The 23,201-nt window shown below is 39.2% G+C and overlaps 1 protein-coding gene across 2 annotated transcripts; it reads right to left on the bottom strand.

The window, feature by feature from the left end:
* Window positions 1–307: 307 nt before the first annotated feature.
* On the bottom strand, window positions 308–22,314 carry SIRT5 (sirtuin 5). 2 transcript variants are annotated; one of them, XM_036737138.1, is made up of 9 exons: window positions 22,033–22,314; window positions 15,813–15,955; window positions 13,263–13,396; window positions 9,625–9,850; window positions 7,887–7,974; window positions 6,864–6,917; window positions 4,327–4,450; window positions 2,689–2,804; window positions 308–1,946 (listed from the first exon to the last, which is right to left on the bottom strand). In XM_036737138.1, exons 2-9 carry the CDS (start codon window positions 15,934–15,936, stop codon window positions 1,871–1,873), a joined length of 942 nt encoding a protein of 313 aa, XP_036593033.1. In that variant the 5' UTR covers window positions 15,937–15,955; window positions 22,033–22,314; the 3' UTR covers window positions 308–1,870. The 2 variants fall into 2 exon arrangements, with proteins under 2 accessions (XP_036593033.1, XP_036593026.1); XM_036737131.1 differs by having other exon boundaries at window positions 22,175–22,283.
* Window positions 22,315–23,201: the final 887 nt, after the last annotated feature.

The following is a 23,201-nucleotide window of genomic DNA, read 5'->3' as shown; positions in this document are numbered from 1 at the left end:
TCCAAACTCCCTGGACAATCAGGATTATATCACTGAGTTAAAATGGGAGATTGGAGATTTGTGTTCTTATAAGCCACTTCTCCCAGAAAACATTTATTTGCTCCTCCCTGGGAAAGATTCACCCCCTCACTCTGACGATGAAGAAAGGAAGGGGGAGGCCCTTGAAGCCACAGCCCTGATACACCAATTCCCTTTTCAAATCGAGGAGACTGTGACATCTGACATAAATATGTAAGTGATTTAACAGGTAATTTGTGTTAGTTCTAATTCAGTTCTTATCATTATTGCAAATTAAAGAAATTATGACTAGTGACTGAAAAATTTTATTCTGATCAGATGAACTTTTGATTTTGCTGAACAACTTTAAGTGATAGTTTCTGCCCATCTGCTCCCAAAAGGGGCTTCTTCTTTATATTCTATGTGTTTGTCTTATGATTTCTTCTGTTTTTGTATCTCTGTAAAATGTAGGAAGTCTTTGTCATGTGTTGTGTTTGTAGATTCTGTTACCTTGAGAGAGTTCTAAAAGGGAAAATGCAGCCAGTGAGAAAAACTGCTAAAAGGCTGAAAGCAGGAGAGTTTAGAATCCTGGGGACGATTCATGAAGCTTCATACTCAGTCAACTGTCCCAGTAAGCAGAACTCCCACTTTAGACTTTCCTCAGGAGATTAAGTTATGAGGAGAAAAAAACCCACAAGACACTTTTTTCCTATCATTTTAGCCTTGGCCACACTGGAATTACAGAAACAAAACTGGCAGAACTGCTAAAAATATTTTAGTAGATTTTGGAGTTTTGCCAATTAATCTTTAAGGAATTTGGAGGTTAATCATTTTAAGATTGCTGGGGAGAACTCTGAGGATTTTGGGTAATTCTAGGAACTCCCCCCATTCTAAAATATCTTAGGGAGTTTTGGGATACTTCCAGAATCTGTTTTAAGAAAAAATAAGAACTAAATTTTACATGTAAAAGTTTTTAAGGCAAATAGCACCTAGATAAATTTTTCCTGAAAATTGATGGCTTTACTGTTTTAATACCAAGAAGGAAGACAGCTAGTTTGGAAGTAATCCCAGAGTGAAGGGGAAAAAAACCAGACATATTGATCTTGGGGGTACTCTCATACCCCACTGTAGAAACCCCCTCCACAGATGCTATGGAAGTGGACAACAGGATGTAGCAAATGACTGGATGTAAGAATGAGAAGGCAAAGTCAAGGATGATGATGAAATTGGCCTATTAGACTATGAAAAAGCCAGAAGGCTGAGAGGATGGGTGATGCTAAGATAAAGATCAAACATAAATAAAGATCAAACATAAATAACATGTGCCACACCATTAAAGTACATTAACAGAAAACATAGTAATAAAGTATACCAGCAGAGGAATACCTTGGGTGAACCTCTTTACACAATAAATTATAATGAATTTATTTTCTGCCAAAGTACTTATGTAAACACCAGAACTGAGGAAAGGCAATACTTTAGCCCCTGCCCAAAAAAGCAAATCCACATGCTCACATTAGAAACATAAAAAAATACTATTAGAATTACAGATAAATTACATATTATAAATCTAGATAGCTGAAAATAGTTTTTGCCATGACTATAAAATATGGAATAATCATTTGGGAGTCAGGTTTCAGTCCAACACAAATGTAATGAGTAGTTTGCTGGTCAGTGTTTGATATCATCATTGTGACTGACCACCATAATATCTACTGATTGGTTACATTCCCAGGTCTGAGGGCAGGGGGCCATTCTCTGTTTATCTACAAGGTTTTTTTCCCCCTACCTTCTTCCCACCCCCCCTTTAGTTTAACTATGTGTAACCTAGTAGTTGTGAATGAATTTCTTTTCTTCTCATGCTCACAAATAATCAACAAACTTTTTCAGATTCATGGCAGGCAAGTGCTTCAGGGATAGTTTTGCCACAGGGCCCTGAGAAATAAAACCTGAAACAAGAATGAAGAATACTGAAATGAAATATGGTTTACCACACTGAAATCATGTATTTCTTTAAAATAATTCTTATCTATTATAGCATTAGGGGCTGGACCTGTGATGTGATGAACTTAAAATCCAGAAAGAGACATACATTTTCAGACATGGCTAATGCAGGAATTTGTCTTTTCAGATTATGCAGCTATGTACTGAGGGCTGTATTTTATTTCTTTTTATTTGCTTAATAAAAAGCAAATTAAAAGGGCCAGAAGATAGTTAAAGGGACAGAGTATTTAAATTTAAATGTTACCAGCAATCACAAATCTTAAAAAAAGAGAATACAATAAGTATGAAAATTATTAAGTCCACACGTGTGATATATGTGGGGGCAATAAATACTTGAGGTATGGTATTTACTTAGGGACAAAAAAAAAGATAGGGTTCCAAATGTCCACTATAGGGAACTAAACAATATAATGCTCAAAACTAAGTAGTTGAAAAATCAGTTTCCAATTGATTTCTACTTATAAATTTAAATAACAGAATATTTCTCTTAACATTCAAAATGGCCAATAATAGTCAAATGTCTGTGTTGAAGTAACTGGTCCCGATACGGCTGATACAGGCCAGCTTTTAAAATGGGGCCCTCTGTGTGGTGATTCTCTTCCTCTAGCACAGACGTGAAAGGATGAAGTCACTGCAGACACACCTGCCACACCTTGCCCCTCTTGTCATTTAGTTTCATGTCTTTACCTGAAGTTTTTCGTAACAGGGGTGGTTTCCATGTTAAATTCAGCCACTGGTACTCCCCGAGCTGATACATGCGGGGCAAATATAGCCACAGGATAAACCAAAGAGGATGTTCCCACCTAGAGAGCAGCAGGATCAAAGAAGCAATGTCACTACACTGCTGATAGTTAAGTTTATTTCCACCCCCAACTCCCCAGTTCCACAAACTCTGACAAGGTTTGGGGATCCAGGGGTGTGGCAACAGCTCAAGCTGAATGGATACAAAGGGACAGGTGTTCGAAAAGAACAAAACAGAAAAATCTCTAGGTGTTTTCTAGTTATACAAGAGGGAAAAAAGAGATGAGAAGATGCCTTTAAAACTGTATTAAAGGCTACAGGAATAAAACATCGCGTCTAGTCTTTTATATTTTAATGTCATTAAAAATTTTGAAATTTAATTTATTTTTTGTTACATTTTAAGTTCTGAACTGTCTCCCTCCCTCCCCACTCCACCCTAGAGAAGAACACCATTTTCCATAGATACGTATATATGTAAAACCATACAATGAGCACTTCTCTTTATCAGTTCTTCCTCTGGAGGTGGATAGTATCTTCCTTCCTAGGTCCTTTGTAGTTGATTTGAGTATTTGTAATACACAAAATAACTTAGTTGTTCACAAGTGTTCTTCAAATAATATTGCTGTTACTGTCTGCAATGTTTTCTTGGTTCTGCTCATTTCACTCATCAGTATTTTATGCAAGCCTTTCCATGTTTTTCTAAAATCAACCAACTCATCATTTATGCCACAGTAGTATTCCATCATAATCATATACCACAAGTTGTTCAGCCATTTTTTAATCGATGGGCATTCCCTCAATGTCCGGTTCTTTGCCACCACAAAGAGAGCTGCTATAAATATTTTAGAACATGTAGGTTCTTTTCCTTTTTCCCTGATTACCTTGGGAAACAGACCTAATCATGGTATTGCTGGGTCAAAGGGTATACAGTTTTATAACTCTTTGGGCATAATTCCAGACTGCTGGATCTGATATTCCACCAACAGCATCACTGTCCCAATTTTCTACATCCCCTCCAATACTTGTCATTTTCTCCTGTCATATTTTAGCCAATCTGATAAGTGTGAGATATTTCAAAGTTGTTTTAATTTGCATCTCTCTAATCAATAATGATTTGGAGCATTTTTTTTTCATATGACTATATGTAGTTTTCATTTTTTCATCAAAAAACTGCCTGTTCATATCCTTTGATCAACCGGGGAATGACAAGTATTCTTATAAATTAGACAAAGTTCTCTATGTAGTTGAGATATGAGACCTCTGAAAAACTGTCTATAAAATTTTTCCCAAATTTTCTGCTTTCCCTCTAACCTTGACTACATGGGTTTTATTTGTACAAAACCTTTTTAATTTAACGTAATCAAAATTAACCATTTTATACCTCACAATATTCTTTATCTCTTTTATTCATAATTTCTTCTCCTGTCCATAAGTCTGATAATGCTATTTAAAAAAAAATAACACCTTTATTCTACTTTGTTATTTGGTAGAAGACCTCAATATACTTTTTTTTTTGGACCTCTAAACAACCTTATGGAAAGTTTTAGAAAATACTTGGCCTGAGTAAGCAGGGAAATCACTTACCACTAAGCATAAATCACAAACAGCAAGCTCTTTGTTGACCTTGTCAAGAATGTTAGGGTCCAGATTTTCTCCAAACCATACCACATGCGGTCGAAGGGGCCCACTGCAATCTTCTTTTTCACACCTGTGAATGTGGACATTAGTCACCTAGCTGCTGAAATCCTAGCTAGAATAAAGTTAATGCCTTCTTGGCATCCGTGAGACCCCCACAACCACCATCCCCACTCACTCCACCAATTCTGCACTTGCACTCATACTGGAGAATATACCTCCCTGACCTGTGTATGTTATACGTTTTCCACCGTCTTTTTGGGCAGTGACTTTATTTTATTTTTGTTGTATATTCTATATAGCCTCTCTCAACTTAATCTCGTGCCTTTTTTCCTCAGTTTCCTATCATGAGCACTATTTTGTTCCTATTAACTCGGGCTTTAAAGCCATTTTTAACTTACCTCACTTCTTTTCATACAGCCCCTTTCCCCATTAATGTCTCAACAACCTCTCACATTTCAGGGGTTTAATGTAGTATTTGACAATACAAAGACAAAAACTTCCCTTGGTGGACAATTTTTTTAGTATGAGCCTCTGTGTCACTACCTAGACTGGTGTTCACACAAGAGACTGTTGCTGCGTCCATTCACATCAAGGATACTCGTAATTATATTATTTATCTAATGTTGTATCACTACCCTGAGATGTTCCTCAAGCGTACTGAGTCTTGTCGCAGAAAACAAACAAATATGGAGAAGAACTGAGAAGGACGTGAAAGACCCTGTGGTTGTGATCTGCTCCCTCAGAGGGAGGGAGGGGATACACTAGTGAGATCACAAACGCGTCTGAGTGCTTAAGTATGTCGAAAGAATCATCCTTTCTTCCTCTCACAACAGTTTAGGTGCTCATCACTTTAAATCTTGAGTTATGGAAAAGAGGGAAAAAGCTGAACTAAGTGAGGGGACTGTATGACATGGGAAGATCACTTACTGTTCTCTATGTGCTGATCTCCTTTTCTATAAAACATGGAGGGAGGAGGGGAGGTAAAATAACAGAGGTGTCTAACTCTCTGGGTTGTTGTGGAGCTCAAATAAGGTAATACACGTAGAGTGTTTGGTGTGGGGCAACTAGGTGGCACGGTGGATAGAGTGCTGGGCTTGGAGTCAGGAAGACTCATCTTCCTAAGTTCAAATCTGGCCTCTGACACTTACTAGTTGTGTGAGCCCGAGCAAGTCACTTAGCCCTATTTGCCTCAGTTTCTTCATCTGTAAAGTGAGCTGGAGAAAGAAGTGGCAAACCACTCCAGTGTCTTTGCCAAGAAAACCCCAAATGGGGTCACAAAGAGTCAGACACAACTAAAAATGACTGAACGACAAAATTCCACAAACCTTAAAGTATCAAATAAATTAAAATTGTTATTGCTACCACACTGGACTCCTAACTGGTCTTCTTTCTGTCTCTTCTTCAGCCCAACTTATTAGAAATTAGAAATTATTATAATGATTTCCCCCCCTAAACACCATTTTCACCACATCACTGCTATTTACTCTCTCATACAGGGCCCCTTAACCTGGGGTCCTCAAATAAAAAATTTTTTTTTGACACCTGTACTTTAAAATATAGTTGGTTTCCTTTGTAATGCTATTTATTTTATTTTGTGCATTTAAAAATATTCTTCTGAGAATGGGTCCATGACTCAAAAAGGATGAAGAATTCTTGCTAATATATCAAATCCAGACTTCTCAAGGAAGGAGTAAAGGAAATAAAAACCCTTTTAGATAGACCTTCTTATTTATAGTTTCTGCATGTAGTATTAATTTTCTAGTTACCCACTGTTTTTGTTGTTTAGTCATGTCTGACACTTCATGACTTCACTTGGGGTTTTCTTGGCAAAGATACTAGAGTAGTTTGCCATTTCCTTCTCCTGCTCACTTAACAGATGAGGAAACTGAGGCAGTTAAGTGACTTGCCCAGAGTCACACAGCTAGTAAGTATCTGAGGCTGGATTTGAACTGGGGTCCTTTTGACTCCCGGCCTGACACTGTCCACTGTGCCTCCTTGCCGTAGCTACCAACTATACTTTCTTAATTTGTCTTTCCTTTCTTTCTGTCTTGTTATGATTTGTGTCTGGTTCCTTGAAAATTACCACAAGACACTCTTGGAAACAATTTTTGAAAAGTCTACATGATTTTCGTTGATATTATACCCATTACTTATTACATAAATTCTCTAATTCTTTTTACTGTCTCGTTCTAAGAGGATCATAGATTTACCCTTCGATTCTACTGCGGAGGAAACAGAAGCTCAGATAGAGAGAACAAAAGCTCCTTCACAGCATAGTTACTGAGAGTACCTCTGGCCCCCAAAACACTAAAAAAGAGGAATGGTAAATGAGACACAGCCAACATTTCTCTCTTCTTTGACAAAGGCCAGTTTTCACAGCTGACTGAAGAAAGAAAGAACTACACAAACTTCCAGACTTCTGTCCCTGGTTCTTCCTTCCTCCTTTTCTGGAACATTGGAGACAGGCAATAATTTTTACCCACCTAGGAAGCTTTTCAATGGGGATTTCAGCATCTGGAACATCAGGGTCTGGGGCACTAGAGTTAAAATAAGATCAATCAATCAATCAACCAGCCTTTATGAAGCACCTATTAGTAACAGGCACTATTCTAGGCAATGGAGATACAAAGGGCTAAGATCTGCCCTCAAGAAGCTTACGTTCTATAGAGTGAGACAGCATGCACATAGATAGATAAACCAAAAATAAATACAAAGTAATTTTGGGGGGGGAGTAAAGAGGGAAGGTCCTAGCAGCTATGGGGAATCAGGGAAGACTTCATGCATTTGGTGGGCTTTGACCTGAGTTCTCCAGGAAACTAGGGATTCTAAGAAATGCAGGTGAGGAGGGAGGGCAGTGTAAGTGTAGGGACAAATCACGAGTTTATGTGCCAGAAACAGTAGTTTATATTTAATCTCTTGGAGGCGACGGGAGCCACTGGAATTGGCTCAAGCAATGAAGTGGTCAGACCTGAGCTTTAGGAAAAATTTTTGCTACCCATGGGTAGGATGGGTTGGAGTAGAGAGAGACTTAAGGCAGAGAGACCAATTGGGAGGTTATTTCAGTAGTCCAGAGAGAACACACCTCTACTGTAATAGTTAAATAAAAATGAAACTCATTCCTCAAAGAGTTACATGGGATAATTAGGTTTTTATATTCACTTAACAGTACTAGCCCTACAGTTGTCATAACAGGGTGTCTTAAGTTTTAAGCCATTAAAACTTCATACAGCTTTAAAAAAGCTAAAAATGGATATTAGGTTATTAAAGCCTAGAACTGCATTAAGACTTTTGGGATACCCTGTATTAAATACTAATCCTATTTAGCTTCTTTTGTTTTAAAACTTTGGACATATCCTTAAGTCAAGTTACTCTTTGTGTGAATCTCGGGGTCTAAAGTCCATGAAGAAAGCTTTCAAACGACCCCTTCTACATCTACTAAGAAGAAGATAACAGTGTTGCAGCATATACCTTTTTTTTGTTTGTTTTTAACAGCATAGTGTAATTACCCTTTTCCTTCTAAAGCTGGACAGATTGGACTCTTGTAATTCTCTGCCACATTTCCACAACTGAGGCATCGCGTTTTAAATAGGCTGCCTAAAAAACATAAATCAAGTAACAATCGGCATTCTTGATAAAGTCATTCTATTTTTGAACACAGGATTTTAAAGCAGCAGAGACCTGAGAGATCAGCTAGTATAGAGGCCTTCAAAGTCAGCACCATCAAATGAGCCAAGAAGGCTTGGGTTTGTTTCTAGCACTACTGCCCTATCTACTTTGTCATTCCCTCATTCTACCCGGCCTTCCATGTAACTGCCAGACTGTGGGCCCCTCACAGTCACAATCATTGTCATAGTCAGTAAACATTATTAAGCACCTACTATGTGCCAAGCACTGTGCTAAGCATTGGGGATGCAAAACGGAAAAACACAGTCCCTGCCCACAAGAGACTTACGATCTAATAAAGAAAGGCAATATACAACAGAAAACTGAAAAGGTGTGTGCATATGAGGGTGCCAGAGGGTACCCGCAATGGGGTGTGATTTTGGAGGTATTAAAACCAAGCAGAGCAGCTGATGGAAGATAAAGAGTTAGCTGGAAAATTCTGAAGCTGAAAAGTAAATAAATAACAAAAAGGAAGCCTCTACAAAGGAAGGCTTTGGGCAGAGTTTATTGTTCCACCCTTCGGCACTCCAATCAGAGGAGAGAGGCATCTGAGAAGGTGTGGGTATCTAACCTGAGTTAATCTCCATGATGACATTTTGGGTGATGAGCTTCGTAATGTTTATTAACTTCCATCTAATATCTGTGTCATATTCAAATGCAAGACTTTGCATTTACCTATGTTGAATTTCATCTAATTACATTCAGTCTAGTTTCTAATCTGTCAAGGTCCTTTTGAATCCTAACTATCTCATCTAGGATATTAACTATTCATCCCAGCTTTGTGATAATCTGAAAAATAAACAACCACATCATCTGTGTATTTATCCAAGTCACTGACAAATGTTAAACATATCTATGCCTTGTCTCTCCAACTAGGTTTTAGCTCCTTGAGGGCAGGGACCACATTTGATTAATGTTCCAAATGGGGATTTTAAAAAAATTGACAACTTTGACTATTAAAATAAAATTTTGCTTAAAAAAAAGTTTGACATTGTTTCTTTGGAACAAGAAACAACAGTGGTAGAGAGGGAAAGAATTCTTTAGCAGAGTATTTTTCCCACTGTTTACATTCCATGTCTCTACACGAAAATAAAAAAGAGTGCACAAAAACCCAATTCTTGTAGGGCTAGGCCCATATTAGGTGTCTATAACTACTTAGTAATTAGCATATTAGTATTTCTAATTAGTACTTCAGTAATTTAGCTGATCTCAGCAGAATGAAGGAGAGTGGCAATATGTAAGCCTCACTTATATCTGTTACTGCCTTATGCCCGAGATGGAATGGGTTACCTAAATTTTGGCAGCCCTAAATTTTGCTTGCCCACTTGAAATACCCACTTCCCAATAATTATTCACTTATTTCCTTGACTTTATTCCTTCTTAAAATGAAAATGCTCTTGAAAAAAATAACCTATTAATTCTTACTTAGCAATTTAGACTTAAGTGCTAATGAATGAATGTGTAATTTTTCAAAAGAGATTGGTTTAACCATCTGAAATGGAAAAAATAAAGCGGATAAAAAATGTATATTATCCAAATCAGGGTATGTAGCTGAGCAGACCTCCTTGACAGAGTCCCTACCATGAACTTCCAGGAGGTTCTTGGTGCCTGCTCTGCGATGGAGCTCATCGATGTTCTGAGTGATGACCACCACACGCCTTCCTTGCGCACTGAGCCGGGCCTCACATTCTGCAATTGCTGTGTGGGCTGGGTTGGGATGCTTCTTCAGCATCAATTCGCGCCGGTAATGGTAGAACTCCCACACCCTAGAGGGATTCTTCATAAAGGAATCAGGGGTAGCTAGGTCCTAGAGGGGCAATAAATACACACGAACTATCAAAATGTGATCAGTCAGCCCCATCTCTGAAGCCGAGGCACCAAGTCTGGGAACTAGAAGATGTCTCTTACCTATCTCTCAAGGCTCTGGGCTGGGAACTATTAAAGGTAACCACACTGGTGGGGGCTCATGCACTGTAGTTTTTAGCAGTACTGACTCTCAGAGTACTTTCAACCTGAGATAGTCAACCCCTGCCAGGACAAACTGGGGTTCTCTCTAGAAGGAACAGTACATCTGATAATTACATAAAGGAGTAGAAGGATGTTCAGAAGGGGGTACAGACCAATGGGGAAACATTGGTACTACCATGTTAAATTTAATACAGAACGTTAAAAAATAAGCCATACATAACAGTCACAATTTCATATACCATCCTCTTTTTATGTTATTCTTTGCAGATGAGATGCTCATTTGTTGATGTTTATCAAATTCATAATTTAAATTTAAAAACATTTTATAAGTTGCTATGTATATATGTAACAATACAAACACTGGGCTATCGGGCCCAAAGTAGCTGAGGCATTCACCCTTCTCCCTCTCCACTGATCCTGCTTTTACCTTGTACCCATTGATATTTCCAAATTCTCCACGCCAATCTCTATTTACCTGAGCCTTGATATTTTCCCCTTGAGATTTTTAGCTGCCATCAGTTCTATGATCCTCAGGGGATTTAAAAGAAAATATTGAATCCTGCTTTTAATTCTTCTCGTGACTTTAAAAAAATTAATCTGAGTTCTTCCTTTAATTTCTTGGGTGTTTGTTTTCTGTTGAACCATATCGCTTGGGATTTTTCTTTTGATGTTTCTAGTATGACTTCTAAAATTGTTTTCACATGCCTGATATTTTCCTGTAATTTCTGAAAGGGATCAAGTAGAGTTATCCCTCTAGTCTTTCACTCTGCAATCTTCCAGGAGTATTTCTGTTCTTGTCAATTTTCCATCACATCATATTCACCAAATAAAATTTATTTTCCCTCAGAAAACCAGTTCTCCTTTCTTACTTCTTCAATACCACACTGCCTTAGGCACTCAAGTCTCAAACCTGTTACACTTGACTCTTATCCTTTGCCCCTAACACATCTGATTTATCATCATGCTGTTCTGATTCTTCCTTCAAAATAGCTCTTCCAATCATCTCTTCCTTAACATTTTCACCAGTGCTGCTTTGTTCATAGCTTTGTCACTTTAGTGTGGATTATTTAATCATCTCCCAACTAGTAACCACTGTTTGTGGTATTTCCCCATTCTAATTCATCCTGTATTGCTAAGATAAATCTTCCTAAAACATCTCTTTGCTCATGCTCCTACACTGCTAAAAAAAAAAAAAAATTCAATGGTTTCCTATTGTCTACAGCACAAAGTTTAAACTCCTCAACCTTGAAGGCAAGGACCTAAACCTAAATATTAATTGTAAAAATTTTTTGTAATAGAAAAGAAGGTTGTGTAAAAATTGTTTATCTATTACATATAGCTTTTAAAAAGTGTATATTTATTTGTTAGAAGTTTTGTTTTTCTTTTTTTCTTTCTCAATAGGAGAGGAAGGTAGAAACAAAAGAAAATAAATGCTTGATAAGTGAAAAAATTAATGAAGTATAGTAAATTTAACATGATAGTACCAGCATTGCCACGCTTATTTCCTCTTCTGAACTGCCTGCTGCTCACTTCTTTGTAAATTTGCAAGCGTTTTATCAACACCCTTTTCATTCATTTTCATCCCCACCCTCACCCCCATATTATTACTCACTCTCAGTTTAACTCAACCTCCCACCCCCAAATAAAAATTCTTCCTTATAACAACTAAGACTAGTCAAGCAAAACACATTTGTACTCTGGTCAAGTCTGAAATGTGTGTGTCTCAACCATCACCTCTAGTTCATTGTTGCTGTGGTTCATCCTTCATTCTCAAAGACGACTGATAACATCAGGAGGGTGATGTCTTGAGGTGTGAGTTAACTGGATTCAAGTGAGGTAAAGCTGTGCAAAGTCACTGACCTCCCTTTCTCCTCCAGTCATCGGAGTCCAGTGGCAAGATATAAGTCAAGACTATTGGAGATGGCCCTGGATGCAGTAGATCTTGGTCTTTTAAAGTCTTCCCCAAATCTCAGTCTGTCTGGGGCAATTCCCATTAAGTAATTAAAGGCTAGGTAAGAACCGTGGCAAAAGATGGCCTAGTTTACCTTCTTAAAAGAATCAGAATCATAAGGGAAGACTGTCAGAGTTTCTTCTCTACCAAAAGGTGGGAAGGCATGCCTCATCTTCAGTCTATGAAGTCAGTACATTGATTTTTCAGTAATTTTCAAGTTTTTCCAAGTTATTTTCCTTTACATTATTGTAGTCATTGCATAAATTGCTGTCCTGGTTCTGCTCATTTCACTCTACATTAATTCATACAAGTCTTTCCAGGTTTTTCTGAATTTGTTTCTTCTGTCATTTCTTATGGCACAATTCCATTACGTCTTTAGCCAGTCCCTCTGGTGGTGCAGTGGCTAGAGTGTTGGGCCTTGAGTCTGGAAGATTTATATTCAGACATTTAAATCTGGCCCCTGATACCTACTGTGTGGCCCTGAGCAAGTCACTTAACCCTATTTGCCTCACTTTTCTCATCTGTAAAATGAGCTGGAGAAGGAAATGGCAAACCACTCCAGTGTCTTTGCCAAGAAAACCCCAAATGGGGTCAGATAGAGTCAGACATGACCGAACATCAACTCACTTTAAGTTTTTTACACAGTGATATATGTAGCTATATATATATTTTTGTTCCTATTAATACCTTTATATCTGATTTTCTGCCTCTTTGGGGGAGGGGAGTATATGCTTAGTAGTGGTATCTCTAGGTTAAAATACATTTTACACATGTGTATGTATAGATATACATATACACACATGTATACACACATGCATGTACATACACATACATATTCATATGTGTGTGTAGATGTAGATGTATTAGGGACTTTTTGTCCAAATTACTGTACTTTCCAGAATAGTTGGATCGATTCACAGTGCCAGCAACGGTGCATTAGTGACTGTCCCCTCATAATCCCCCCAACACTTATCTTTTCCCCTTTTTGTCATCTTTTTCATGTCCTGTGGGTGAGTTAGAACCTAAAAATGGTTTTCATTTGTATTTCTCTTATTATTAAATGGGTTGGAATATGTTTTTTCATATGATGGCTGATAGCTTTTATTTCTTCTTTTGCAAATTGCCTGTTTATATCCTCTGTCTTATATTCTTCCTTCCAATTCCAGGCCTGGGCCACTGGATCAGCCTCACCCAGTACATAGGGCTAATACCAAAATTAGGAGAAAGCCCACTTTAATTAACATTATCAGTCATCAGGCTAGTCACAGAACACTTTTAAACTTCTGAATGTAACACCAACCTCAGCTTTCCATTTTCTCCAGAAACCACCAGGTCCTCTGAACGTTGGCACACCGCTTTCAGCACTGACCCCAGCCCCTGTAATAATGGCTATATGCCTTGACTTGGCAAAGACTTTCCGAAAATCTGCCATGTCTAAAAAACAAGGAGGCATAAAAAAGATAAACTTGATATATTACTCATATGCACACATAGCCACATATTTACATGTGCCCATTTCCTATAGTTCTAAACCTCACATTTAGGATGCATACCTTAAAATTGGGCTTGTGCATTTTAACCTAAAAAAAATTACTCTGCAGTTAGAAATATGTCTCAAATCCAGGATATTGTATATATTGATTCTATTTTACCACTTTCCTGCCCCACCACTTTGTAAAGTGTATCAACAAAAATAAAAGGGAAATGCCTGCTCTGCTGTCAAGGAGAGAAAGGAAATGAACTCCTCCTATAGTCCTGGAGCTATGTGCTTAGTATGGTAGAGGGCTAAAGCAGTTGTTCTCAAACTTTTTGGTCTCAGGACTCCTTTAAAAAGCACTCTTAAAAATTTCTGAGGCTCCCAAAGATCTTTTGTTTATGTGACTTATATTTATATTTATTTATTATTAAATTTAGGTTATATAAATATACTTAAATTCAAATGATTTAAATATATTTATTTACATATATCTATATTTATATTATTATATATCTATCAATATTAGAAATTAAAAACATTTATTAATTCATATAAAAACAAGAGAAAACCATTACACATTAACTGTTTTTACAAATTTTATGTGAGAAAATATTTCATATATCTTTGCAAATCTCTTTAAAGTCATAAAAGACAGCTGGATTCTCATATCTGCTTCTGTATTTAATCTCTTGGGATTCACTGTTTTGGCTGAAGCACATGAAGACAATACAGCCTCACAGACAGACGTAGTTGGAAAAGGGAAGAGTATTTTAACAGACGGGTAATGTTTCAGAATTGTTAGGAAAATAATTTTACCCTAAAGATGCCCTGAAAGGATTTTGGGGACATTCTTCTGAAAACTACACTTTGAGAATCACTGGGTTAGAAGAAACTTAAACAGTTCATCTAATCCTTCATACCAGTTTGGTCTCAATTACCTCAACCCTTTGCTGAACATCCATAACTTTGGGAAATCACTGGGAAAAGACATTTAAAAAAAAACAACTACCCCAAAATGGCTACATTGGGACTACAAATGTTCATCCTAGAGGAACTCAAATAAGGATAACTGACTCATTGAAGCAGTCTGCACCGATCTAATCTACTAAAACACTACAAAAGCCAATATGAAAATGTGTAAGTAGTTTAAAAAATATTTTTAAAAGGGTAACAGCACTTAGCTACTAATTGTCTATATGGATGCTACCTTCAAATACTGTTAAGTAAATCATAAACACTGAATGAATACTCCTAGTGTTTGGAGAACAAAAATGAAAACTATTTAAAGTATATTCTGGAAATAAAAGGCTTATTCTGTAGCTTGTGAAATTTAATAAATATGACCAGGTGAGGTTAATATTCAAAAACCTCCTAAAGAGAGATACCCCATGTGATCAAAGATTTAAAAGCTATAATTTTGTTGTGTTTCCTTTCTCTGGCCATGTTTTCTATATGAATAGTTTGCAAGTGACTGATACTAATACTAAACTCATTCCTGAAATTAGGTTTTGTGGAGGGGCAAGAAAATATGAGAATATAAGGATATTTTAAAATTCTTTAACCTTGAAAGTCTTTCCAAAGCATTCTCATGTTGTGGATCAACAGAATATGAAAAGGTTGTTACTATTAAAAATGAACTACCACATTAAATTAAATTAATTTTAAAAAATTAATTAATTAAAAAATTACCACATAAAAAAGGGAAAAAATAATTTTTTGATTCTTTGATGACTAGGCTTCAAATTTAGTTATGTTAAAGATTTGTAAAATCTTAAACAAAAATATATTCCTCAGCTGATTTTAAAAAACAAACCAAAAAAAAAAAACCTTGAGAAATAATATAATAGAAAGAACATAGGATTGAGAGGAGGTACCCTCGTAAATTCCTTAACCCTGAGAGACAATTAAAATCCCCTCCCAATCCCTCCCTACTGACACCAGAAATTCCTTAATTGGCTTTCATTTCACACTTAGAGAAAAGGTATTAAATGCTAACACACAGATGAAATTCACATCAAGGTATAAATGACTGAAAACAGGTTGTAGGCTCTGGGGAGGGTGGAGTGCTTAGGATGGTACAAAGCACAGAAAGGGTCACAGGGGGGCTATGAAAACAAGGATGCCTATATTTTCAGTTTTCCCTAGGGCCAGTTTCACCATTAAGCCTCATTAGATGGTAAGCTCCTGGAGGGCAGGGACCGTCTTTTGCCTCTTTTTGAATCCCTAGAGCTAAGCACAGTGCCTGGCACACAACAGGTCCTTAGTAAATGTTTATCGAATCTCCCTATGCCACCTTTAGCTCTCTAATAAACAATAACTTTCATTCTTTCAGAACTCAACGTGGAAAACGAAAGAGCTATAAAGTTCTCTTACTTGTACTTGGATGAGACATCGCTACACAAGTCTTTAAGGTTTTATGGGCTGGGCGAGCCTTCAATCCCAATTCACGAAGCACTTGGAGAATCACATGTCTAGTTGCAAGATGGAGCAGACTCATCAGGATTTCCTTAATAATTCTTGAAGGGACAAAAAATATAATGGACATGATCAGAAAACACATTTCTCTGGTTGCTACTCATTCACCAAGCACTCACTGGGATTTCTTAGGCACTAAGAAGGGTACACCTCTGTCCTCCCTACCCCCAGCACCTACAGCGCGTGACACACACAAAGCACTTCAATGCTTTTGACTGATCGATCGATCAACTGATTCATTCCTATCTTTGCTTATTCCAGTTACAAAAGTATCTCTTGTCTTCTTCTGTATCCTACCCATCCTTCATGACCTATTCCAAATGTTTCTTCTTCTAGAACACCTTTTCTGAACACCTCGATTACCGTGCAAAGTCCTTTTATACTCCTCACATTGTATTCTATACATGCAGATATTTCCTATCTCTATGCATGCATTTATTGTACAACATTGCATCTTCGTGTATGTGTCCTATTTCCTGCCTCTTCCTTCTCCCCCAGCCTTCACCAGATTGTAAACTCCATGAGAGCAACAGATGCAACATTTTAGTTATTTTTGTGTATCTAACTTACTATAGAGCTTTGTGTTTAATTAAAACCTGTCAAATGGATGCCTTTTTCAATTAGTAGGGGAGATAAAACACAAACCCAAATGCTGAAAATAATATGAGGTACACATGATGTGACAAATGCATGGAAGAGGTACAGATAAAATGCTAGGAGAGGATGGAGCAGGGCTTCTTTCCCCCTGCCCGCCACTTAACAGTATTTTATTTTTTCCAATTACATGTAAACAGTTTTCAACATTCACTTTTATAAGATTTTGAGTCCAACCCCCACCCCCTTCCCCAAGATGGCAAGCAGTCTGATATAGGTTATATATCTACAATCATATCAAACATATTTCCACATTAGTCGTGTTATGAAAGAAGAATCAGAACAAAAGGGAAAACCATGAGAAAGGGAAAAAAAAGAGAAAATAGCAGGCTTCTATGTGCATTCAGACTCCATAGTTCTTTTTCCAGAGGTGGATGGCACTTTCCATCATGAGTCCTTTGGAATTGTCACGGATCATTGTATTTCTGAGAAGAGCTAAGTTTATCAGAGTTGATCATCACAGTGTTGGTATTACTGTGTACAGTGTTCTCCTGGTTCTGCTTACTTCACTCAGCATCAGTTCATCTAAGTCTTTGCAGGTTTTTCTGAAATCTGCCAAGAGAAGAGGTTCTTAACCAAGGGGTCTGTAGCTAAATTTTAATCTCTCTTGGAGAGAAGGGTGGAAGGAAAAAAATCTCATCTATTTATGCCTTCCTGCAAGCCACATCTAGACACACTCATGTGTATACACATAAATTAAATGAGCAACATACACATATATTCTACTACTGTTTCACAACAAATGATAAAGAGGACAATTTCATAGCAACTTGTAAAAACTTGTATGAATTGATGCAGAGCCAAGTGAGCAGAAACAGGAGAACAATTTATACAATAAACCACAGGAGTACAGTAGTAAATATTTAACAACTATCTCCCGGAAGGGGGGGGAGAAATGTACACATGACACACCCTTAAGTTTAATCTGCACTATTAACATTTTCTCCATCACTTTCTTCAGTGGAAACAATAAAACAATAAAGTCCTTATTTGTAGCATTTGCCAATTTCTGAGGTATATTTAAAAATCAGTTCTCAGGAGCCTTTCTGGCTAACTTCAACATACTTCTGAATAACCATATTAAAAATACAGATTTAAGATCTCTGATAATGCAATGACCAACCATAATTCCAGAGGCCTCATGATGAAATATGTGAGCCACCTTCTGAGAGAGAAGTGAAAGGACCCAGGGTACAGACAGAGATGTGAATTATTTTGGACATGGCCAATGTAAGGACTATGTTTTGCTTGACTATGTATTTTTGTTACAAGAACTTTATTTTTTTTCTTTTAAAATTGTAGTTGAAGAGAGAAAATAAATGCTTGTTAATTGAAAAAACAAACAAGGTATAGTCACACTGCAAAATAGTTTTTACTTTACAAAGTGATTCAAAGTGAGATTCCTTTAAAGGAGAAGCTAACCGATCCCATTTAATACATAATTATATTAGACATTCTCCAATTATAGTCAAAGAACAGCCCTTGTGCTGTCTATCAGTGCCCAAACTTTTACTACGTAGCTAGCTTGTATGCTATACTCTTCCTTTTGGTATACAAATCATCATTAGTAATGTGAGATGGGGCAGGTAGATGGCAGAGGATGGAGTGGTAGGCTTGAAGTCAGGAAGACTCATTTTCCCGAGTTCAAATCTGGCCTCAGACACTTACTAGCCCTGTGACCCTGGGCAAGTCACTTACCCCTGTTTGCCTCAGTTTCCTCATCTGTAAAATGAGCTGGAGAAGGAAATGGCAAACGACTCCAGTCTCTTTGCCAAGAAAACCTCAAATGGGGTCAGGAAGAGTTGGGCATGACTGAAAACCAACTGAACATGAGATAAATTACTGGGGCCAGTCAACTGTCAAGATGGAGGAACACAGATATGATTTGTACCCTAGGCAATTCCAACTGGTATATATTCTGCCAGGCCAGTGGTGTCACCGAGGTATCCAGGGCTCTGCTAATGCAGGTCCTAGAAGAAAGTAACAGTTGGAAAGTAGGACTTTGGTCCTTCTCCATACATAAAGGAGTATCACTTTTTCACCCTGGCCTATGAGGGGGACTAATCCATGACCTCACAGTTTTTACTAAAAAATGAGGAAAGGCCATATTATCTACAGGAATTAAAGGTCAATGATTAATAAGAAACCATGAGGCTTTTTTTTTTCAACTAAATCAGGGTACAAAGAAATAGACAAATACAGGTGTATATGTAATCTATAAATACATAATAGACATGCTATGTAGCATATAAAATATATACAGATATGTACACGTGCAGATATGCATCTGCATGCACATATTCACAGCTTCCATATTTATGTGTGACTCCCTTTTCCTAATACATCTGGTTTTCTGAATAAAATAATGTAATTAACAAAGTATACAAGTGACATGAGAAATTCATTGGCATATTTAGCAGAGACTCTTCCTCTACTTTTAGTAACTTCAGGTAAAACATCTCCAAGTAAGGAGAACTCATAGACTTGCTCTTCTCAAAAAGCTAGGCTAATGTAGGGATATACTTAACAAATCCTTTTGTGACTCTTACTGACAGGTGATTCTATAATTTTCAAATGATGTGTTGTTTCTCTCAAGTGAGAGGAAGAAAAGGGCAGCTAATAAAGCTAACGATCACCTTTCTCAGATGACTGTCTTAGAGAAAAGGACTATTGGTAAATGCTTCCCTACGTAATCGTCTCAAGAGAGAAGGAAGGCAACTAGCTACCAGCCTTTGGATTTGATTGAACAAGTGAAAATTCCCCTTTCCTCTTTCTTGTGGTAACTGCTTTACATTAACTTTTGTAGGAAATGTTATTAAAATCATTTTACAGATGAGGAAATTGAGGTACAGGGCAGTTATTTTCCTAGAACCTAGATTTAAACCTGGTCTTCCGGCTCCAAGTCCAGTATACTTTCCATACTTCTTGACTCACCACCGTGAAATTTTAAGATCCAATGTCTTCAGGGCAAAAAGTTTTGTAGCGTTTCCTTCAAAACAACCCTGTGCGACAGGTAGCATGAATACTGTCATCTCCATTTTATAAAGGAGGAAAGTGAGACTCAGTAAAATTACTTGAAGAAGGGCAGGAGTCAGGACGGTCCAAATTCAGCGTTCTCCCCAGCACACATACTGCTCAAAAGTTCAATAAAAGTTGTGTTTCACATAAACTCATTATTTCTCTTTTCATAGCCTTTTCCAGCAAAGTTAGTGAGGTTCAGTTAAAAGGGAAAGGCAGTAGAGCCATGCTAAGAAAGTGACTAAAATGGCCATACTCTTGGACCCAGAGATCCTATCCCTAGGCATCTTACCCTAAGGAGGTCAAAGATAGAAAGATCCCTTACGGTACACCAAAATATTATCAGCATTTTTTTGTACTAGCAAAAAACAAACCCCTGCAAAGTAGATGTCAATCAACCAAGGAATGGCTAAACAAACTGTGGTATATGAATGTTAGAAATACGCTTGACACTGAAATTCAGGTATCAAGGGCAATTTATTATTATTGAGGAATTCAAAGGAACTGATAAATGTTCCTGGCCAGGAGTGGAATCCACCCTTCTTTAGGAAGGAGGAGCAGGGAGTACAGGAGTGAGACCAACTTTATTCTGTTAGACTGACATAGATTGATGCACCACCAGCTCAGTACCTCCCTTCAGAGAACAGACTGGTCCTCTCCCTTCTGGCTAACAGTCTTCCCTATACACCCCCAACATGCAATTCCTTGGTATGTTCCCCCCTCTTCAACATATGTCCCATGTTCAAATATGGTGGAAAACTCCTCCCTATGAGTGTGTAAGGTAATATTCAATTAGCCAATTAAGCATGCATGGTAGCCATTTGACCCAGTTTTCTCTTCAACCTTGACCGTTATCTGACCAGTTTTCTTAACATCCTGAATCTGTGGTTTCTGCAAAACCACAAACTTTATTCTGACTGGCTGGGGACCCTCAACCTGGTTGATTTTTACTCCTCCTTTGATCAAGCTGACAATTAGTTATCCTGTGGAACTCAACTCTTCTGTGGAAACCCAACTTTCCCTAATTTTTACCCATCTCTCACAACGAATGTAATAGAATATTATTCTGTAGTAAAAAAAAAAAAGTGAGTGAGAGCCAACTTGCTGCGGTGGAGAGGAAGCTGAGCCAGGTACACTGCTCTCTTAACACCCTTTGGCAATGTGACCCAGGGCACTGTGCCCTCATTCTCATTCTCAGTGCTTTTAGGTTGGAGAGAAGGTGCTGATCTGACTGATAGAGGATGAAAACATAGTTGGAAAAAAATATGAAATATAAATATGAATATAAAGGATGAAGGGTGGGAAGACTTATATGAAGTGGCTATATTTAGACTAATACCAAATGAAAGTATGGAGAATGAGACTACAACACAACTGCCCAGGGCATGGAAGCACTGGAAAAGGACTAGGCTTGCCTGTGAAGAAAAGATGAGAACACACCTTCCTCCCTTCTCTCATTTAGTGGGGGTGTCAAACTGCCCCATCTCAAACCACCTACCTACTGTCCATTTTAGTCCACAGGGGGACTGGAATGTGGGCTCCCCGAAGGCAGGCCCTGGTTGGGGTTTTTTGGTTTGTTTTTGTTTTCTATTTCTTTCTATCTCTAAGGTTTAGCTTAATGAAACCATTTAATACATGCTCGATAAAGCTGGATCCTTCTCCCAGCTTGGAATTGTTTTAATTTATTTTAATGATGGCTGTCTGGGCAGGAGAGATACTGGGAGAAGGTGACGTATACGCAAATGAAACTAATCAAGAATTCTTTGAAGATAAAACGGTCAAGTAGGCCCTGAAACGCCGCTGCCCGCCCGCCCCGCAGCGTCTCGCTCTCAGTCCCCACTGCCCTGGGCTGGGGCCCCTTCGCTAGGTCTCACTTCTCTCTTTCAGGTGAGAGGCTCCCGGGGTAAGCCTGCACTCTCTGGACCCTGGCTGCGGGGCTCAGCACGCGCCTACCACGCTTCACCTGGTAAAGAGCCCCAGTCAAGGTCAGGGGGAACGTGAGCGCGTGCGGCCCAAGGGCCTCCCTGATTGGAGCTGGGGAGGAAAGGGGCGGGTCTGACCCTGAAACAACCAACCACCGACAACAAGAAGGACCGCCCCTTCTCCACCCCCAGCCTGACCGCCATTTCCCTAGCCTACCGGGGGATGGTGGGGTGGTGGTAGTTTCGACTACGGCGTTTTCCGCCTTTAGGCAGCTTCTTCCCCGCCCCCACCCCCATCCCCACCCCCGGCACAGGCGGGAATCTTTCCTTCCTAGCCCGTGGGCAGATCCCGCCTCCGGGGCTCCCTGGACCGCGCTCTCCTCCCAGCCTCCTTTTACCCTCGGCCACCCCCGGGGCCTGCCTCGGCTGCAGGCTGGGACGTAGCTCACACTCTCCCTTTCATGCCTCAGCTAAGGGCGGGGGCCGGGCGGGGACCTGAGGGTTGGGGAGGAGGGGGCACCCACCGTGGCAAAAGCCCGACGGCGTCGCGGCAGGAGGAGGGGCGGGGGGATGCAGGTGGCTTCGGCCCCACCTCTGCTGCAGAGCCCCGCTGGCCCGGGAGCGGGGAGGTGGGCTCCGCCTGGCAACCCCCAGGCAAGCACCCACCTGCAGGGGAAGGTGAAGGCGGGCCAGGAGGAAGTGCCGGGTGCTAGACCACCCCCCGAAGCCCAGCAGCGGCTCCGGCTCTCCGCCCCCGGGAGAGGCGAAGGAGGAAGGGGGCGGGGAGGAAGGCGGAGACTCTGCTGTCAATCACGCTCCGGGTGCTTTAGTGCCATCCGGCGGAGCCCTCTCTGGTTGCAGAATGCGGTGGGGGAGGGGAGAGAACGCATCCCGCAGGAGTCAATCAAAGCACCAACCCCAAAGTGTGGTGTAGCCGTGGAAGCGTGATTTCTGGTCCACCTGGAATATTCCATTCCCTTGCCTAGGCAGGGAATGTCACACTTTCCATCTGTTTGTAGGAAAACTTGTCTGAAACGCTGCTGACCGGTAATGAATAGTATACTCCCCATGAGTCAGGTCAAATCAACAAACATTGAAGTGCCTAACCAGTGCCCCGTACTGTGCTAAGCGTGGGGATGTGATAAAAGAGGTGAAAGACAATCCTTCTCCTGAAGGAATCTAGTGGAAAGACTAGGTACGAACAAATTATTGGATATGTCCGGGTGCAATTGCACGTAATCTATGAGGGAAGGCATTAAGACTAAGGAGGACCTGGTTTAACAGCCTTGTTTTTGTTTTTTTCCTCTACTGACCCTTATCCAACTACTCTCCACCCTGCTTGTTTCTTCTGGTTTCCAGATTTTCTCATGGGAATAATAGAGAGTACTACTCCACTATCATGTGTACTTTTTTTGCTTTTAAAGGGGAGTCATACTCTAATCATTGCTACCATCCCACCAAATCTCAGTGATACTGTTTAAGTGTAAATATAACTCTTTATGTTAGGCATTCTAGGTCACCTTGTTTTATTACCTATACTTTGTGCATTTGTTCATTGACATCTGACACCCCTGGTTTTGTTGATATGGTGGATTCCTTTCTTGAATACTGTCTCTCGCTTTCTCTTCCTAGAAAAGAGAACATTTTCTTTATTTTTGAATGGCTGTTAACTTGGCATTAACAGAAACTTAAG

Source organism: Trichosurus vulpecula, chromosome 1 (assembly GCF_011100635.1).
Source record: "Trichosurus vulpecula isolate mTriVul1 chromosome 1, mTriVul1.pri, whole genome shotgun sequence".
NCBI lineage: Eukaryota > Metazoa > Chordata > Mammalia > Diprotodontia > Phalangeridae > Trichosurus > Trichosurus vulpecula.
Note: the sequence above shows the minus strand (reverse complement) of the source record. Positions and strands in the feature narration are given on the sequence as shown.

Excerpts from the sequence above, each read along its gene's own strand:
- SIRT5 (XM_036737138.1), bottom strand. The coding sequence starts at position 15,936 with ATGAGTCTGCTCCATCTTGCAACTAGACATGTGATTCTCCAAGTGCTT. Across the intron at positions 13,397-15,812 it reads GATGTCTCATCCAAGTACAA|ACATGGCAGATTTTCGGAAA; the intron begins GTAAGAGAACTT and ends CTTGTTTTTTAG. Across the intron at positions 1,947-2,688 it reads CCTGTTACGAAAAACTTCAG|GTTTTATTTCTCAGGGCCCT; the intron begins GTAAAGACATGA and ends TTCTTGTTTCAG.